General features: G+C 46.5%; 1 protein-coding gene across 5 annotated transcripts in view; it reads left to right on the top strand.

Moving 5' to 3' along the window:
* Positions 1-13580: 13580 nt before the first annotated feature.
* The window catches only part of CDC25A (cell division cycle 25A), a 31287-nt gene continuing 25000 nt past the window's right edge, over positions 13581-19867 (top strand). For 4 of the 5 annotated variants that reach the window (XM_082411996.1, XM_082411994.1, XM_082411995.1 and 1 more), the window contains exons 1-5: positions 13588-14497; positions 15521-15594; positions 17107-17149; positions 17794-17830; positions 18335-18436. In XM_082411996.1, coding sequence (XP_082268122.1) covers positions 14328-14497; positions 15521-15594; positions 17107-17149; positions 17794-17830; positions 18335-18436 — 426 coding nt within the window. In that variant the 5' untranslated portion in view covers positions 13588-14327. Of the gene's footprint in view, positions 14498-15520; positions 15595-17106; positions 17150-17793; positions 17831-18334; positions 18437-19867 lie in introns of all 5 variants that reach the window. The other variant, XM_082411997.1, reaches the window with a different exon arrangement.

The raw sequence follows: 19867 nt of genomic DNA, 5'->3' as shown, positions 1-19867 counted from the left end.
AATAAATAAATAAATAAATCTATTTAAAAAAAAAAAAGATACATGTACCACAATGTTCATTGCAGCACTATTTAAAATATCAGGACATGGAAGCAACCTAAATGTCCATTGACAGATGAATGGATAAAGAAGATGTGGCACATATATACAGTGGAATATTACTCAGCTGTAAAAAAGAATGAAATTGAGTTATTTGTAGTGAGGTGGATGGACCTAGAGTCTGTCATACAGAGTGAAGTAAGTCAGAAAGAGAAAAACAAATAGCATATGATAACGCACATATATGGAATCTAAAAAAAAACGGTACTGATGAACTTACTGGCAGGGCAGGAATAAAGACGCAGACGTAGAAAACAGACTTGAGGACACAGTCGGGGAAGGGAAGGCTGGGACGTAGTGAGAGAGTAGCACTGACATATATATAATACTAAATGTAAAATAGATAGCTAGTGGGAAGCTGCTGCACAGCACCGGGAGATCAGCTCAGTGCTTCGTGATGACCTAGCGGGGTGGGATAGGGAGGGTGGGAGGGAGACTCAAAAGGGAGGGGATGTGGGGATGTATGTATACATATAGCTGATTCACTTCGTTGTACAGCAGAAACTAACACACCATTGTAAAGCAATTATACTCCAATAGAGATGCATTAAAAAAAAAAATTTGCTACTGTAATCCTATTTAGATGTGTGTTTCTGGGTTATAACCTCTGACTTTTAGCATGTCAACTACCCAGGTAGTTAAGGTCCTCACCATTGACTCTGATGCCCAGGCATCACTTGGTGGATTGTAGTGTAAACCCTGACAGTTGATTGTTTTTTTTTCTTTCTCTCTTTTCTTTTCTTTTTTGTAATGCAAGTGCCTTACTTAAGCTTTGACGGCCAGGCATCCATTTCAAAGGTGGCTATCTTCAATAAACATGCTGTCAGCCACGTGACTAGATTAAAAAAGCCAGGCCACCTCCCCCTACTGAGGGTCCTTTGTTTCAGATTTCTTTAACTGACCATTTGGGCCACTTGTTTTTTCTCTTCCTGTGCTTTAAATTCCTGCTCTTATGTTTTAAATTCACCAATAAAAAGTGAGCCCTTAGAAACCCTAGGCCCCCATCCTCAACTGCAATAAAAGCAGGACCCCAGGCCTATACTCTCTTTCTCTCTCTACCCTAGATGTCTTTGAGTGGCCCCAGTCATGCCACATAATTTCCCAGTCCCATAAATAATGAAACTTTTTTTTTTCAAAGTTCTCTGATGGCGATTGCTGAAGGGCATCTTGCAGTCATAATCAGAACCCCAAGGGCTGGTCCTGTCACAACGCTGGCTGTTGATAGTCTGAGACCTGCGCACAACACCGACCCTTGAGAGTCTTGCTGAGAGTGCTCAGCCGAGGCCTGCCTTCCTGGAGACAGCCGGGCTCAGGCAGAAGAAGGCCATAGTACCCCCCTCCTCAGGAGCCTTGGCCGAGGAGGTGCTCTCACGAGGCCCAGCTCAGTCCTAGGCCCAATTCATTTCTCGAATGTCTGACCCTCCCAGAAGGCCCACTGCCCACCCCTCAAATGGAGCTCCCACATCTTATGCTAGCAAACCTGCCAGCTCCCACAATTGCTCCAGCCAACCACTTCCTCTTCCACCCCGCCTCCCTCCACAGCCCCTTGGAGAGCCAGGGCTGCATCCCAGCCCTCTGCCTGTGCACAGCCCTCACCATGTCCAGCTGTCCATCTCAGGGGCCATGCCCACCAGCCAGCCACAGGGTCCCCGTGCAGCCAGCTCTCTCACAGTGAGTTCTGCCCATTGGATCTTCTGGGGTCCTTATCTGTAAGCCAGCTGACCTCCATGGGGCCTGCCTCAGTTTACTAGAGATGTCCTAATAATACGGACCCTCCCAAAGGGAAGGGTTTGGAGTCTCAACCAGAACTTTCTGTGATGAAGGAAATATTCTATATCCGTGCTATCCAGTATGGCAGCCATTAAACACACATGGCTACTGAGCACTTGAAATGTGACTTGTGCAACTGAGGAACTGACTTCTTAATTTAATTTTCATTAATTTAAATTTAAGTGGCCACATGTGTATACGACAGTGGTAAAGATCCTTTTTTCTTTGGTCTCCTTGCATAATTTTTCTCCTTCTTTATAGCTCCATATTCCAAGGTGTTTGTGGCAAGAGGATCGCCTTTGACAACCCCAAAAATGTTAGGTCTTGCCCACTCAGCTCAGGACCAAAAGGAACCTCTTAGGATTTGCAGAAATTGACTGTTGTCCTGTCCATACTGACTTGAGAAGGAATAGAGCTCTCAAAGGGAAGCCTTAAAAAAAAAAAAAAAGGGGAGGCCTTTGTCCCAGGACCATGTTCTTCCTTGCAAGTACCGCTGACCTTCGCTCCACCCCTCAGAGTATAGTCCTCTCACAGCTTCTAGAGATAAACTTTGCTCATCTCCTTTCATCCACAGAACATCCGCTGGGACAGGAAGGGAGAATCATAGTGCTATTGCCATTTCACAGATGAATAAACTGAGGCCAGCCCAGACCAGGATAAAGCAACTTGCCCAAGGTACCAAACTACTCAGAGACAGATGTAAGGCTGAGTCTCCAACCTCTCCCAGCTTCAGCTCACCCTCTCATCCCCCTCTTCTCCTTGCAGATGATGGGAGGACAACCAGAAACCATCTTGAAAAGGGTAAGCTCTCACACTTACCATACATCCCAGAAATTCCACTCCAAGGTATTTACCATCAAGAAATGAAAACTTTCCTCCACACAAAAATTTGTACAAGAACGTGCATAGCAACTTCATAATAGTCAAAACCCAGGAACAACCCAGACGTCCATCAGCAAGTCCATCAAATTGCAGGACATCCACACAATGGAATGCTACTTGCCAGTAAAAAAGAACAAACTGGTGATATACGCATCACGAATGAACCTCATAAACGTTATGCTAGACATTATGGTAAGTGAAAGAAATCAGATGCAAAAGATCACATATTGCATGATTCTATTTATATGAAACCTCCAGAAAAGGAAAAACTATCGTGATAGGAAATAGATCAGTGGCTGCCAGGGGCCAGGGTTAGGAAGACAAGATAGACTGCAAAGGGCCACGGAACGTTTGGGGTAATGAAAATGTTCTACATCCTGATTGTGGTGATGGTTACACGATTGTGTGTGTTTGCCAAAGCTGAAATAATTACATTAAAACTGTGAATTTTATGGTAGATAATTTATATCCCAGTTTCAAAAGTTGCAGAGTAGGGAAGGAAGTGCCGGCAATGTGTGGGCAATTGTTCGGTGTCCCCAGCTCTCCGTGGCCACAGAGCCCACGCTCACATGAACTGGCCCTTGAGCCACTGAAGATGAGAGAAAGGGGTGAAGGTGAGGAAGAGCAGTGGCCCTGTAGCTGCCCCCTCCCTGCCCACTCAGGAAGGCTCTGAGTGCGCTCAGGGAAGGGAGGCCCCGGCCACGCTTGGAGACCACCAACCTGGGGCTGGGGCAAGCCCCTAGCCCACTCTGTGTTTCCGTCACCTCTGTGAAGTGAATGTGAGGGCTGCATGGATTAAGTGGGTACTTCTCAGAGCATGTTCCATGGACTAGGGGTCGTGCAAGATTCCCAAGAAAAGGGTCTCATGGTCAAAGAAGTATGTGAACCCTCCCTTGCTGTTTCCCGGAGACTCACAATACACGTTAGCTTACTAAAGGCTGTGAGAGTCCTGCAGGAAAGGAACCTGTCTCACTCTGATTAACCCCGATTTCCTCAATTGTGCCCCTTTTTTCACAGAACACACAAACATCCCAGAAGGCCCAGGGCACGCCTTGGAGTCTGGATTTTAGGCTCAAAGGATTGGAATGGGTCCAGCCCCAAGTCCTCTAGGGCAGGTATTGCTCAGGTCTAGGTCCTGGAAACTGTCAATGAAAATAATCAATAAACAATCTATAATAAGAATAGAAGAGGGCTTCCCTGGTGGCGCAGTGGTTGAGAGTCTGCCTGCCAATGCGGAGGATACGGGTTCGAGCCCTGGTCTGGGAAGATCCCGCATGCCGCGTAGCGACTGGGCCCGTGAGCCACAATTGCTGAGCCTGCGCGTCTGGAGCCTGTGCTCCGCAACGAGAGAGGCCACGATGATGAGGGGCCCGCGCACTGCGATGAAGAATGGCCCCCACTTGCCGCAACTGGAGAAAGCCCTCACACAGAAACGAAGACCCAACACAGCCATAAATAAATAAATAAATAAACCCAAAGTTAAAAAAAAAAAAAAGAATAGAAGAGAGTTTTATTTGAGCCAAACTGAGGACTATAGCCTGGAAACCAGCTTCCCAGATTACTCTGAGAAACTGCTCCTGAGAAGCGTGGCTCTCAGCACAGTTTTACATCTTCTCAGAACAAAGAACATTAAACAAGTCAGGGATACATTTCTTCAAGGTTTCAAAAAAAAACAGACCAGCATGTCCACAGCGAGTCAGTATGGCCTTGGCACCTGGGAAGGGAGCCTTATCATCAAAGGAGGAGTACCAGCATTGGTGTCCCAGGAAAGGAAGCATTTAAGCTTTCCCCCACCCCCCACCCCTGGACACACGGCTTGCGGAATCTCAGTTCCCCGACCAGGGGTTGAACCCAGGCTGCGGCAGTGAAAGCCTGGAATCCTAACCACTAGGCTACCAGGGAACTTTAATAAACCCTAAGCTTTATTTTTAACATGGGCATTCTTTACTTCTGGTCAATGTGCCCTTTTCTTTAATAATTAAAACAGATATACAATGTATGTTTGATAGGCCACAAACAGGCTGTCTCAGTTACCATAAAATTCAAGTTAACTCATGTATAAGCCAGAATGACTCCCCCATACCTCAATATGTGAAAATTTCTTTTATCAAAACCATGAGCCCTTCCTCTATCTGCCACCCCCCAACAAGGCACCTTGCCTAATGGGGGCCTTTGTCAACCAGTCAGCAGCAGGATGGCACAAGAGGCTCTAACTCAACCAGGACAGGAGGGAACCCCAGGAACAATTTCACCTCCCGGAGGCCCAGGGATTGAGAAAGACTGGGACAGGGCAATGTTACCACAGGTCCAGCTTCCTGGTCTCCAGCCCCTTCCAGCCCCTGGCACAAAGTGTTTCCTCTCTTCCCAGGACAATCTGTGAGGTGAATAGCACCCAGGTGCAAGCTGTAAGGAGGGCCCAGCTGCTAGTCAGGACCTCTGACTTCCAGAGGGAGTCAGACTCACTTTTCAGAAGTTTATTTCAAACTTCTGAGAAGTGTTTACACTACTTGCTTTGTTCTCTCTTGCTAATGTCTCTGTGTGGTACACTGATCAGGAGTCATTCCTCCCATATCCTGGAGGGGTGCATCCGAGACCAAGAGTGATCAAGAGGCTGATACATAAGATAAAGGGCCAGCTAAGACTAGCAACACAGGTTTGGGGCTCCTGGCCCTGAGCTTGTCCCACCCTGAAAAAGGCTCTAGAGGGACTTCCTGGTGGCGCAGTGGTTAAGAATCCATCTGCCAATGCAGGGGACACGGTTCAAGCCCTGGTCCGGGAAGATTCCACGTGTCGTGGAGCAGCTAAGCCTGTCAGCCATAACTACTGAGCCCGCGCACCTGGAGCCCAAGAGCCACAACTACTGAGCCCGTGAGCCACAACTATTGAAGCCCACGCGCCTAGAGCCCGTGCTCCGCAACAAGAGAAGCCACTGCGATGAGAAGCCCACGCACCGCAATGAAGAGTAGCCCCCGCTCTCCGCAACTAGAGAAAGCCCATGTGCAGCAACGAAGACCCAACGCAGACAAAAAAAAAAAAAAAAGGCTCTAGAAGCAGAGCCCCAGAGACTGGGGTGCATTCACTTTTTCACACGTGGCAAGTCCCTCTAGCTGCCTTTTCTACCAACAACACTCCTCAATTCGGTCCCCAAGAATATTCTCCTGGGAAACAAGTGCCCTCTGGTGGCCTCTTTGGGTGCTATGCCAATGTCCACCGGGGAAGAGCAGCAGAAAAAGTCAACCTTTTCAGAAGAGAAAAGGGACCCCAGGGACCTGCCTCACCACCCCAAGCCATAAGTTCAGTTCATCTTCCTTGCAGGGAGAGGAGTGGAGAGGAATGATGGTGTCTCAGAGGCCCTTTCTAACCCCACTGCCTTCAGGATAACATTCACATCCTTAGTTTTCATTTACACCACAAACATTTCTCCTTCTGGCTACGAGCCAGGCTCTATGCTGCTGCTACTTGGAACAAGAGGCCGCCATGCCCCAGAAGAACTTCAAGGCTGTTTTCCCTCCCTGTGCCTGCTTCCTACCCTTGAGTGGCCAAATGGCTTCCTCTGTCATGACCTCTCCAAAGAATTTTTTTTTTAATTTTTTATTGGAGTATAGTTGATTTATAATGTTGTTAAAGCATCTTATTTTTTTTTTAGGAGCAACTGGACAGAGGTGGAAAATCTGGAGTAGAGTGTCCTGAAATCCAAGTGCAGCAAATATTTCTAGAAAGGAGTAGTGAACTGTATCCAGTGCTATAACAGATGGCTGCTGAGCAGAGTAAGACAGGCATACGAATTGGTACTAGGTTCAGCAAAATGAAGGTCCCTGGAGAACTTGCCAGATGCCATTTCCACGGAGTCGGCAGGGTGAATGTCTGGTTGGAGTGGGTTGAAGAGAAAATGGGAGGTTGGGAGATTGGGATTGACATATATACACTAGTATGTATAAAAGAGATAACTAATAAAAAAAATACTTTTCCAAAAAAAAAAAAAAAAAGAAAATGGGAGGAGAGAAGTTAGAGACAACTTTTTTGCATTTTACTATGAAGGAAAGGAATATAGCTGGAGGGGAAAGTGGGGTCAAGGGAAAGTTATTTTGTTACTAACAGGAAACATTTCACTGAAATATACTATTCATGCAGGAAAGTGAACAAATCAGGAGCATGCAGCTCAGTGAATTTCCACAAGGTGAGCACATTCATGTAAAAAGTCCTCCTCATGGCCTTTTCTAGTCACCACCACCCCCAGAGATCACCAGGACCTTAACTTCTATCACCAAGATTAAAAAGCAGGACTTTCTTTTTTGTTTAACTTTATGCCACGGAGACAAACAGTATGTCCTCTTCCACGTCTGGCTTACGCTCAACATCGATTGTGAGATTCATCCATGATGTAGTTTGTTTTTTTGTTTTCTTAAATTTATTTATTTTTGGCTGCGTTGGGTCTTCGTTGTCTTGCGAGGGCTTTCTCTAGTTGCGGAGAGTGGAGGCTACTCTTCGTTGCAGTGCCCGGGCTTCTCATTGGGGTGGCTTCTCTTGTTGCGGAGCACGGGCTCTAGGCGCATGGGCTTCAGTAGTTGTGGCACACAGGCTCAGTAGTTGTGGCGCACGGGCTTAGTTGCTCTGCGGCATGTGGGATCTTCGTGGACCAGGCCTCGAACCCATGTCCCCTGCACTGGCAGGCAGATTCTTAACCACTGCGCCACCAGGGAAGTCCCAATGGTGTAGTTTTTACTTTTCATTGCCGTATGGAAGAACCTGTAGGTACCCATTCTATGATTGATAGGCATTTGGGTTGCTCTCTGCTGGGGCTAAAATGAATAACATGGCTATGAACATTTGTTTAAGTGCTTGTTGGTGCACTTTGAACCGTACTATACCTTCTGTGCCATCTCTTGCCATCCCAGAGCCTTCCTGTGGCTTCTTCCTCACCTCCCACCTCTACCACTCACTCAACACGATGAAGACCTCTGCGTGGCCCCCTTCAGTGACTCCCTTCATTCACCAGGATTGAACCATAGACTGGCCACTCCTGCCTTGCGGTGGCTTCTCCAGCCCCACCTTCCTGGGCCTCTCCTGCTGCATCCAGGCTTCAGTGCTGGTGCCCTCCAGAGCCAGCCTCCTAAAACACTCCTTGCACACTCTCAGTGGACATTATCATCCTTATGCTAATGAACTCCAAATCTCTCTCCCGAGTGCCAACACCAGACAGTAGACAAGCCCAAAACTGAGCTCATCAGATTCCTCCAAGAACTGTGCCTCCTATTGTTGAAATAATGCCACCACCCACCCAGCTGCTTAAGTCCTTTCCTAGAAATCATTCTAGACTCCTCCCGTTCCCTCCCCCACCTCAATGACTCAGCTATGAAAACCCAGTGGCTCCATCTCCTTCCTCAGCTCCTGAAGTCACTCACACCCCTCTTCCCATTGTTGAGCCCTCACCCTGCTTCCCGCCGCCTCGGTTCAGGATCTTGCCATTCCTCACCGGAACTATTTGGACAGCCCCTTCCTTGTTCCCCAGGCTTCTCCACTCTCCCCCACTGATCCACCCTGCAGCAATTTTCATCCACCCTCCACACCCTCCCCTGTCCACAGGATGAGGCCAATCCCTTCAGCATGCTCAATCTTTCAAGAATTGTCCCCTTCCTCCCACTTGTGTCCTCACAGCCATTCCCACGAGCCCATTCTGCAGAAGTAGTATCCCCACCTCCTGGCTTCTGAGGCCTCTTTCCTCTCCTTAAAAATCACCCCACCTCACCCCACCCCGAATCCCCCTTTTCCAACAACCTACACCCTCAAGCTTCAGTAGCTTTAATCTCCTTTGGGAAGTGCCCCCTCCCTCCCCACTCCAGCTTTCTGAGTCTCCATCTCCACCCCTCCTCCTAGCTCCACCAGCCCGCCCCAGACAGCATCCATTATCATGATAATGCTTTCTTCACTGTAAGGATTCCTCTGTGAGACATTATTTGGCAGATGTAAGCTGGCTGAGGGTAGGGATTGTAGCATTTTATTTCTAGCACAAGGTTTGTCCCAGTAAGCAATGAATAAACATTTGTTGAGTGAATGAACGCAAGAACAGGGATGTTGAGCCAAGTACTAAACTACACAAAACAAGAGGAATGGGAAGGAATTTTTCTGAGATTTTTTTTTTTTTTTTTGGCCGCTCTGCGGGCAGCTTGAGGAATCTTAGTTCCTGACCAGGGATTGAACCCAGGCCACGGCAGTGAAAGCACCGAGTCCTAACCACTGGACTGCCCAGGAATTCCCACATTATTTTCTCATACAGCTTTTGAGATGAAAGGAGTCCTGCTGACACCATTATTAGCTTACTGAGCCTGTCGGCCACTGCTTTTCAAAGTGTAGGTCACAGGCCATCATAACACATTTATTTTAGGGACTCATAGCTAGGATTTTTTAAAAGTTTTAAATTTTTTCATAGCTAGGATTTTTTAAGTCACAAAAATAAAAGAGAAAACAGTGTATTACAGGTAGTATTGAGTAAATGATGTATTGAAAACTTTTTGATATGTGTGTTCCAGGTCATGGGTCCAAAACGTATGGGAGCCCCTGCTTTAAGCAGTAGGGGGGTACAGGAAAGGGCTTCAAACAGAGGGTGAGAGGAGATCAGATTTGCATTTAGAAAGAGCATTTACAAGTCAAGGGCTTGGGAGTCCAGCCAGATCAGGTCAGCAGCGGGGGGGGGGGGGGGGGGGGGCGGAAACAGGCAGGTGAAGGTGCCGGTGCCTTTTCCTGCCAAGGGCACTAGGGAGGGTCACAAGTCCGGTTAGGAAGGAAAGAGAGAGAAGTAAGTGGACTTGAGGTAAGTAGAGTTGTGATTTGCCGGCGGGCCATTCTAGGTGAATTCAGATGTGGGGCAGGAATTCAGGCGAGATATTCCTATCAGTAACGGGAATTTGGGAGTTCTCTGCCATAAGACAGGAGGCCGAAAAAGTACTGGGGGTGGGTTTCACTGTTCGGGAAGCACCCGTGAAAGAATGGGGGTGGGGGGGCGGTTTCTGCTAGAAAAGTTTGTTATCCCAGAGCAGACATTTAACCACAAGATTTAGCCTGTGCTCAGAATACCATCCTACAGAGCTTGTTACCCAGCACAAACCAGGATAAACACAAATTATGTATTAGAATAATGTGTGGGATCTCTGGAATTCAGTGGCGTTAAAAGTCATTCAGTTAAGTGGTTCCCAAAACTGTGTTTCAGAACAATTCATAGAGCTTTCTGATTATACAGATTCCAGGCAGGGCCCTACACCAAGCCTATGAAATCAAAATATCCAAGGGAGACCAGAGAATCTCTATTTTCAAACAAGCTCCCCAAACTGGTAGCCATTAAAAAAAAAAAAAAAGAGGAAATTTATCTGCTAATATGGAACCAACTCCAAGATATATGAAGTGGAAAAAAGCGAGATTCAGGACAGTGTTTATAACATGTTGTTACCGTCTGTGAAAAATAAAAAGTATGTGTGGCGGAATATGTACATGCACTTGTTAGCACAGACACAGGGTCTAGGAGACACACACACACAAAACTGGCCAGTGATGACCAATGGGGAGGAAACAGGGTAGACAGGGATGGGAGGGAGATTTAGTCTAGGCCTTTTTTGGTATCATTTGAATTTGTCCCATGTAAATGAATTGCGAACTCAGTAAATATATAACTAAATAAAAGTCAAAGCTCCCCAGATAACTGTAATGTAGAACTAGGATCTGGGAACCCTCGATGCTAGGTACTCCTCACCCCCACAGCATCTAAGACCCTGGTTATACAGACTTGTGGACTGCTCATTCCATCTTGGAAAGCTTTGTTAGTTCTGACTTTCCTTTTTAGTGTTAATCTGAAACCTTGTAGCCTCCAGGGAGGCTCACGCTGACTCAGGTAACCATGCAGAATAAATCCAATCTGGCTAACAGCACAGGTGGGTGAAAGAAGAATGGGCACATGTAAAACATTAAATCAGCCAGGGTTATCTTTTTCAAATATAAATGTAAACCTTTCAATTATTTCCCATTGCCCTTGAGATAAATTTGCAGAATGTGGTCTACAAGCCCCTGCAGAGTCTGCGCCCTCTGCAACATCCCCTCCCACTTGTTCTCTGCCACAAGGTTGTGGGGGGCGACCTCCTCCCAGCCTCAGAGACTTTGCTTAGGGTCTGTCCCTCTGCCCAGAACACGCTTTCTTCCACCTCCTAAGGACTTATCCTCCCGGACACTTCCTCGGTAATTCCCTGACAGTACCAGACCAGATTAGATTCCCTTCTTAAACACTCGCAAAGCAGTCACACTTTTTCTTCATAGCATGTATTCGATCTATATGTACTGAGGGTTTCCCTGAATCAGGCACTAGAGTAGAGAAAAGGAAAGGCGGGGGTCCCTATCCTTTTGAGTTTATAATCTTTTTTTGGGGGGGATTAAATTATCACAGAAACCAGTGTAAACACGTGGTGCCTGGAATGTGGATGGTAACAGGGGAATGTGTCAGTGAGGGTATCTGAGGGTAGAGCTTTCTCGAAAGGGTGGGTGTTAGCTGAGTGAAGAAGAGTATTCCAGGCAAATCTCCAAGGAAGCATTAACCCTGTCTGTTTGGATCTGGCAAATTGGTAGGCTCACAGTAGAGACTGAATGAACGAGTGAACAAAAATTGACTTGCCCCAAAGCAGAGCTAGATTAGAATTCAGACCTCTCAATTCACAGCGCAGGGCTCTTCCCTTCCCCCCAGAGCTGCTCCAGGACTTTGGAGAGCATTCCTGAGTGAATGGGGGAAAGGGTTTGGTTAAATTATTCCTTTTCTTTTGCTTTTATTTCACAATCCATGGACCCAAACATTAAAAAAAAAAAAAAAAAAAAAAAAGTCATCCTCAGCACTTCATCAACTTTTTTTTTTTTAATATTTATATATTTATTTATTTATTTGGCTGCACTGGGTGTTAGTTGCGGCAAACGGGATCTTTGTTGCTGTGTGCGGGATCTTTAGTTTCGGCATGTGAACTCTTAGTTGTGGCATGTGGGATCTAGTTCCCTGACCAGGGATCGAACCTGGGCCCCCTGCGTTGGGAGCACGGAGTCTTAGCCACTGGGCCACCAGGGAAGCCCCCAACAACATTTAAAAAGGAAAAAAAAAAAAGGTTCTCTAACATTTCTGACACTGTTTTCATTCCAATACTTGGATTGCTGGTGGAAATGCTTCAGTATGTCAACCTACTTGGGCAAATCCCATTCAGGAAATGTCTGCTCAGGCAAGGACTTTCCATTCCTTTAACCATGAAACAAATATTGACTGTATAATTATAATGTATGTCCATACAAAAAGTTCAAAATGTTGACCATTGTTTCTTTGAAGATGGTAGAATTATGGATGATTTTTTAAAATTATAACTATCTGTATTTTCTAAGGCTGTAATTATTTTGTATTATTTGCATAATACAAAACTTTGAAAGTAAAAGCTTTTTATTTTTTTAGTTGAAGTATAGTTGATTTACAATGTTATGTTAGTTTCAGATGTACAGCACAGTGATTTAGTTACACATATGTATATTCTTTTTCATATTCTTTTCCCTTACAGGTTATTACAAAATATTGAGTATAGTTTCCTGTGCTATACAGTAGGTCCTTGTTGGTTATCTATTTTACATATAGTAGTATATATATGTTAATCCCATCCTCCTAATTTATCCCTCCACCCCAGCAAAAGCTTTTTAAATATTTAATGAATTTAACGGTAGGCCCAAAACAGAGGTAGTGGTCATAATCTCAACCAGACACCTAAAATAAATATACAATCTAAATAAGCAGAGTATTTGCTCTAAACATGCTATCTAAAGACAAGTCTTCTTAAGGACTGATTGCTGTACCTCTGCCTCTCTCATAAAATCATTCATTCTAGGAGTCGCCACTGGTACAGGGGATATAACAACAAATCTGGTCATCTATAAAATGGGGACAATTCCTCTCTCATAGAACTGTTGTAAGAATTAAACGAATTAGGGCTTCCCTGGTGGCAGAGTGGTTAAGAATCTGTCTGCCAATGCAGGGGACATGGGTACGAGCCCTGGTCCAGGAAGATCCCACATGCCGCGAAGCAACTAAGCACATGCGCCACAACTACTGAGCCTGCGCTCTAGAGCCCATGAGCCACAACTACTGAGCCCGTGCGCCACAACTACTGAGCCTGCGCTCTAGAGCAACAAGAGAAGCCACTGCAGTGAGAAGCCTGTGCACCGCAACGAAGAGTAGCCCCCACTCCCCACAACTAGAGAAAGCCCGCGTGCAGCAACGAAGACTCAATGCAGCCAAAAATAAAAAAAATTGTTTTTAAAAGGATTAAACAAATTAATAGATAAAGCCCTTGGAACACGGGGACCTAAGCACTACATAAGCGTTAGCTATTATTATATTTACGGTATTGCTATCCCAATGAGGTAAGAAAGGGTGGGAGAGAAGGAAATGATTCTGAGAAAATATACAAGAGCTAAAATGGAGGTGAGCAAACAGTGCCGAGGCCCACAGTCCAGGCCGTAGGGTTAAGTCTTGTGGTCAGCGGCTCATGGCCAGAACTACTGGCTGGACAGGAGTCAGCGGTCCAGAGTTGGGCCCTGGTGTTCAGGAGGCAGAGCCCAGTCCTTGGGTCATTCACTTCCCTCTCTCGTGATAAAATTAGACTTGGAGGCCCAGGGTGGGAGAGGGGCCCGGACGGCCTTCTCCACCCTCCACATTTCCTCAGCTTGTGGAGCACGGGACGGGGAGGCCGATACAGCTTTGGCTTAACGGCGGTAAGAAGTGACTGGACTGCCACTGGCTGTGGAAACTACGCTTCCCAGCATGCAATGGGTCAAGAGGGGCCTTCCGGTCTCCCCCGGAGCCTCGCAGGTTCAGCTGGGAGTTTTCATTGACCTCCGAGCCCCTCTGGTTCGGAGGAGCTCAGGTGCCCTCTAGGCCCCTCCCCTTTCTGAGGAGGGGTGACCTCGCGGAGTCCCGCGAGCTGTTTCCTTCTTCCGCTCTGATTGGTCCAGCCTAGCTGCCATTCCTGTGCGAGGAGGAGAACTGGTTACTGATTGGTGGATTCCGTTTGGCGCCAACTAGGAAAGGGAGGGCGGGGCATTGGCAGGCCCCAGTGAGCAGCTATTACCGCGAAAGGCCACCTCGGCAGCGACAGCCCGGGAGGGAGGTGAAGGTCGGCCTGGTTTTCTGCACTCCCGGGCTGGGCAAGAGAGTGAAAGAAGAGTGAAGAGAGTGTGAGACCGGGCCATTGCCTCGCGGCTCTAGCCGCTCTCCCTCCCCGACCTGCCCCGCTTGTTTGGATTTAATCTTCAGGTTGCCGGCGCCCGCCCGCCGGCCTCGCGGAGTGAGGGGAAGCACCCGAGCCTGTGGCTGGTGCCTGCCGAGTCCGGACACCACCCGTCCTCTTCGCTTGCCCGCGGCAGCCGCGTCCCTGAACCGCGGGGTCGTGTTTGTGTTTGACTCGCGGGCGCCGGCAGCGGGGCGCGCGGCCGAGGCCAGTGCCGGCGGGGCGGGGCGGGGCGGGCGCGGCGGAGGCGGAGGAAGAGGGAGCAGGATCCCTGGGAGGCAGGGCGCCGCCATGGAACTGGGCCCGGAGCCCCCGCACCGCCGTCGCCTGCTCTTCGCCTGCAGCCCCCCTCCCGCACCTCAGCCCGTCGTGAAGGCGCTGTTCAGCACGCCAGCCGCCGGGGGCCTGTCGCCTGTCACCAACCTGACGGTCACCATGGACCAGCTGCAGGGACTGGGCAGGTGAGGAGGGACCGACGAGCGGTGCCTCAGGCCTCTGGCCTCCCAGACGGCTTTCGGGTAGATCGGGCCGGGAAACCGGCCGGGAGAAGAGCGAGACCTGCCTTTCCGCCGCTTGGGGGCGGCCCCACCGGCGGGGGCCTGCCATGTGCACCCGCCCCCCCCCCCCCCCCCCCGCCCAGGCCGAATGTTGGGCGGGAGAGGCCGTTCGGACCCTCCAGGGCCGCCCTCAGCCCCGAGCCGGGCCCGGTAGGGGGTGGGGTCGGCCCCGACTCCCCACCTTCGCCACCCCTTTCAGATTGCCCTGTGCTCTTCTGTCCCTATCCCAGGAAGCTCTTTGAAATCTCCCTCCACGCGGGAAGAGCAGGCCCTCCTAGGCGCTCACTTCCACCCTTTGCTGAACCACCTCGTAGAAGCTTAGTTTCCTGTGAGCTTTGTTTCCTTTTCAGCAAAGGGACGTGGCATTTTCTTTCCTGGCGTTTGCAAAATCGTCGCAATCCCTCGCCCCGTGCACCTTCCTGATGTCCACCCCGATGCTTTCCTAAGACCAGGTCTTTTTATTCAACTTTCCATGCCCAAAATCTCCCTGCTCTTTTCCTTATTGCAAAAAATGCATCCCACTGTTTTTCTGGTGAAACTGCTTTCTCTTCAATCTTGGACGTCACATTTTCTAAATAAGCACATGTCTTTTCCAATCTCTGAAAAGCAGGAACTTGTCCCATTCACCCCTGCTGCTAGCTCAGTACCTAGAACACATGCTCTCATTTCAGGAAATACTCCAATAGTCATCTTTGTCGTCCTGTCCTATAGTGTGACCCAGGCCATGCCAACCCACTCTTTTCTCATCTCCTTTTATGCTCAAGTGCTAACTGGGTGTTCTGGGTGTCCAAGTGTTCCGTGGTGTGGCCTAAAAGTAATGATGGTTGATGGCAGCATGGCCACTTGCCATGTCATGGCCTGTCTCCTGTATGTAACCTTTTAATTATGTCCTAGAGCTATAGAGAGAGTTACTTTTCTTGTTTTCAGTGAGTATGAACAGCCACTGGAGGTGAGGAATAGCAATCTGCAGAGAATGGGCTCCTCCGAATCAACTGATTCAGGTATTCTTTTAGTCTTAAACATTTTTATCATGTGTCTGCCGTGTGGGAAGCAATACTGGAATTTGCTGAAATGTGCGCTTTCACCTAGAAACTTAGTTTGGTGAGTTGAGATAGTAAACAGAAAAGTCCGGCATTGAGTGACAAACACCCTTAACAACAGTACAAAGGAGCCCCTGTGGCAGTTTATGAAGAGAAGAAACGTGTCAAGTGGCCACAAGGAGGTGGTTTGTGCTTGGTGTTGAGGATAAGTAGTAGTGTGAAATTAACCATACCACTCGACGTGGCATTCAGGAAATCTTATTGGTTAAAATGCTGCGTCAAATTATTGGAAGTATAATGAAATTATTTCATTGAGCCTTCTATGGAGAAACTGTGCCAGTGCATTTTATTGTAATTTGTAAGTTCATGTTACTGCAAGGTATATTTGCACAGATGCTTTAGGTTAGGGAACTGCAAGAGCAAAAGTCTTAAAATGTAGGCTTCTTAAGAGCCAGGGATAGGATTGTGGCAGTGTGGCAAGGGAGAATGTCAGGAGCGGTAACACCTAACTTCCTGTACAATTATTTAGACATCATGGAGGAAAGGTGTGCGCTAGGCAGGCCCTGGTGGCTCTGGGCCACGCTGAGCAGTGTCTCCTCTATTCTGCTGCTGTTGGTGAGTTGAGCACCTCACTTGATGTTATTTTGTTGAAGGCAATAAATACTTGCCTTGCTTGTCAGAGGACATAATTGTATTTTCCAACCCCCTGAGTTGTGCACATGATCTGACAGGATATAAGATATTTGAAATCAAAACTATTCCAGAAAACGGGTACCTATTCTTTCCATGGTTGGAACTCACAGAAAGTTAGCTTGGGTAACCTCTATCTGAATAACGAAGCAATCATGAGGTTTGGTTTAGGAACTTTTTTTTTTTTTTTTTGATTGAAGTATAGTTGATTTACAATGTTGTGTTAGTTTCTGGTGTACAGCAAAGTGATTTAGTTATACATATATATAGTTCTTTTTCATTATAGGTTATTACAAGATATTGAATGTATATAGTTCCCTGTGCTATACAGTAGGACCTTGTTGTTTATCTATTTTATATGTAGTTTGTATCTGCTAATCCCAAACTCCTAATTTATCCCCTCCACCTCCTCCTTTCCTCTTTGGTAACCATAAGTTTGTTTTCTACATCTGTGAGTCTGTTTCTGTTTTGTAAATAAGTCATGAGGTTTGGTTTAATTCACTCTCCTCAAATTCTATTTTCCATGATGGTATTTGCAAGTAGGAAAGGATGAGTAGATATACTATGAAAATTTAGACTTTTACAAATACGAAGTTTTGGCAATCATGGAGACTCAACTTCAATTCTGGCAAAAGTCCAAGCCATGAGCCTTTGTTGATGGCCTTAAAGAAACAGTACTAGTAGTTTTATTTATTTATTTCAATGACAAAGTGGTGTATCATGTATTAAATCCTGAGAGGTTTTTTGTTTGTTTGTTTGTTTGTTTGTTTTAATTTCCCACAGGCTTCTGTCTGGATTCTCCTGGGCCCTTGGATAGTAAAGAAAAGTATGTATTTACTGCTTTTAAATATTTGTACTTAGAGAAAGTTTAATTTTTTTAAGGAAATTCTTCATGCTCTGGACTGGAGCTCTGGATTTAGCTATCCCTAGTAAGACCCCTGGATTCTATAAACAGTCTGGTATCTTTTGAGAATGAGTAGTTTGTGTCAGCGGTTTTCAGAACTTCCCTTCCTTTATTTTAGCTGTAATTTTGGTGTTCTGTTCCAGTCTCACCCACATCCTTGCTCCGCCTTCTGACATCATTGTCTTAAGAGAACCTTTTGTTTGTTTGTTTTTTGTTTTGTTTTGTTTTGCTGCGCCACAGGGCTTGCTGGATCTCAGTTTCCTGACCAGGGATTGAACCCGGACCATGGCAGTGAAAGCCCGGAATCCTAACCACTAGGCCACCAGGGAACGCCCTAGAACGTGTATATTTTAAGAGAAGACCTGGGCTTGCTTTTTTCACTAGAAACCCAGCAGTGGGGATGCTTATGAGAACAGGACAGCTTCAGAAATCTATTCTTCCATCTTGCCTAAAATGGGAATGTTTGACTCTCCCCTCACCCCACCAAACTGTAGGTTTGCATCTGCTAATATATATACCTCTTTACTTGCTTTGTTCTCATTATTTACTTTCTGATTTCATTGCAGCCTTGAAAATTCCATGAGGAGAATAAATTCCCTGCCTGTAAGTTAGTTCCCTTGTTTATTTTGAGCCAATACCTATTATCTGCCCCTTAGCTACCAGTATAACCTTGATAGTAGACCTTAATTTATACAGACTGCTTTTCCTTACTTTGTCTCATAAACATTCAAAACACTCTACCTAAAGCAACTTCAATAGTGGCTAACTCTTGAGGGCTTTTTCTTCCATCTCTAACTATTAGAGTTTTATCCAACCAGGAAGGGGGTTCTTTTTATGTAAGTGATGTTATTTTGGGGTTGATTTGGTACCTAAGTCCTTGCTGAGAGGGCTGTAGACGTTGTGAAGTTAGGTGTAAATCCATGTAGTGGGAACTTCTATCTTGTGTTCTCGCAAGGTGGAGCCCTAGCCACATTTACTGGTTACCCACTGCAGTGTATGAGGGGCTAGGTCTCCCCAACCCACCACCACCATATGTTTTTTCTTTTAGAACTGAGTTTCCATTGAATTTTCATTTATGTACCCTAATTCCTCTTTTCACTTTGATAGCAGAAGCTCTTGGGGTGTAGCCCAGCTCTGAAGAGGAGCCATTCTGATTCTCTTGACCATGATGTCTTTCAGCTAATTGACCAGGATGAGAACAAGGAAAACGTGAGTGTGGCATTAATCTACTCCCCTGGGGGCAGAGGTCAAACCCACAAGTGTCTGTGGCTTATGGAGAAGTAGCTGGGCTGGCTGCTTCCTGGGAGACTAAACCTTCACCAAAGTCATGATGGTCTTTGGAGTCAGAAAAACCTAGATTTGAATCCTACTGCTTGCTAGCTGTGACCTTGGCTTTTTTTTAGGCTTCTTTGTTTCTTTGTGAAATAGGAGTAACAGTCCCTTGTAGGATTATTGTGGGAATTAAATAAGGATAATGTAGATAAAGCATTTCAAATGGTTCCTGGCAGGTAGGAGTTGCTCAGAAGGTAGCTCTGAGGAGGAATTATATCCATGAACACTTTATCTGGAAGGGTCTGGCCAGGCCTTCCTTGCTTCTTTGTGCTGACCCTGGGATGAGTTAGAAGTTTAGGGAAAGGCTTCTTGACAGTATTTGAAAGAACAGAGCCAACAAGTCCCAGGGGATCTCAGAGTAACTGAAATGGTAGCTTAGAGGGTGAGTTGGGGTAGTGCAGCCAAAAGTCCAAGAACACCCTGGCCTGGCTTTTCTCACACCTGGCGGGGCCCCTTGCACAGAGTAGGCACCAAAAGAATTCAGTGAATCAGCTCAACTTTCCCAGTCTTCTTTCTCACTGTATTTCCATATCTATTTTCTCCCCTTCTTCATCCCCTGCTAAAATGCCACATTTCATACTTCTTGTAATCTTCTGGACTTAATACTTCCAGAACCTACTGCTTCCGTGAACTCTCCCAGTGATTCCTTTGGCAACTTGCAAGATGTCCTGAGGGAAGTACAGAAATGAGTTCCTGCCTTGAGTGCTTAGAACACTACGTCTCCTTCTGTGTAGTACATTTAACCAAACAGTCCAACGCTATTGTACCCATGCCTGGTCTCTCCCCACAACCCCAGGTTGGCTTCTCCCAGGGTTGCCTGCTTGGAGCTTCATTCTGGAGGGGAAACAGCATAGGTTAAAGAGCTCTTGCTCTGGAGTTGTCCAGTCGGGTTACGAAGCCAGATCTCTTGGCACATCACTTAACCTATGGGCCTAGTTTCCTCATCTGTAAAGTGGGGATGATCGGATGGATAAATGAGTTAATGCACTGAAAGCACTGTATGGGCATGTAAATACTCTGATGTTAGCTGTGCTTAACAAGTTCTTCAGTGGATATTTTAGGGTGGGGGAATTATTAGTGCTAAACTTTAAGTAAATGAAATCATACAGTATGTATTCTATCACTTCTGGCTTTCACTCAACATTATGTGAGATTCATCCATGTGGTTGAATAAACCAGAAGCGTTTTTGGGTTTTTTTTCTCATTTTATTGAGAAATAATTGACATGTATCACTGTAAATTTAAGGCATACAGTATGATGGCTTGATTTACATGTATTGCGAAATGATTACCACAGTAGGTTCAACT

Source organism: Balaenoptera physalus, assembly GCF_965194825.1.
Source record: "Balaenoptera physalus genome assembly, chromosome: 11".
Lineage (NCBI taxonomy): Eukaryota > Metazoa > Chordata > Mammalia > Artiodactyla > Balaenopteridae > Balaenoptera > Balaenoptera physalus.
The sequence above is the reverse complement of the archived record's forward strand: the minus strand, read 5'-3'. Positions and strand labels throughout refer to the sequence as shown.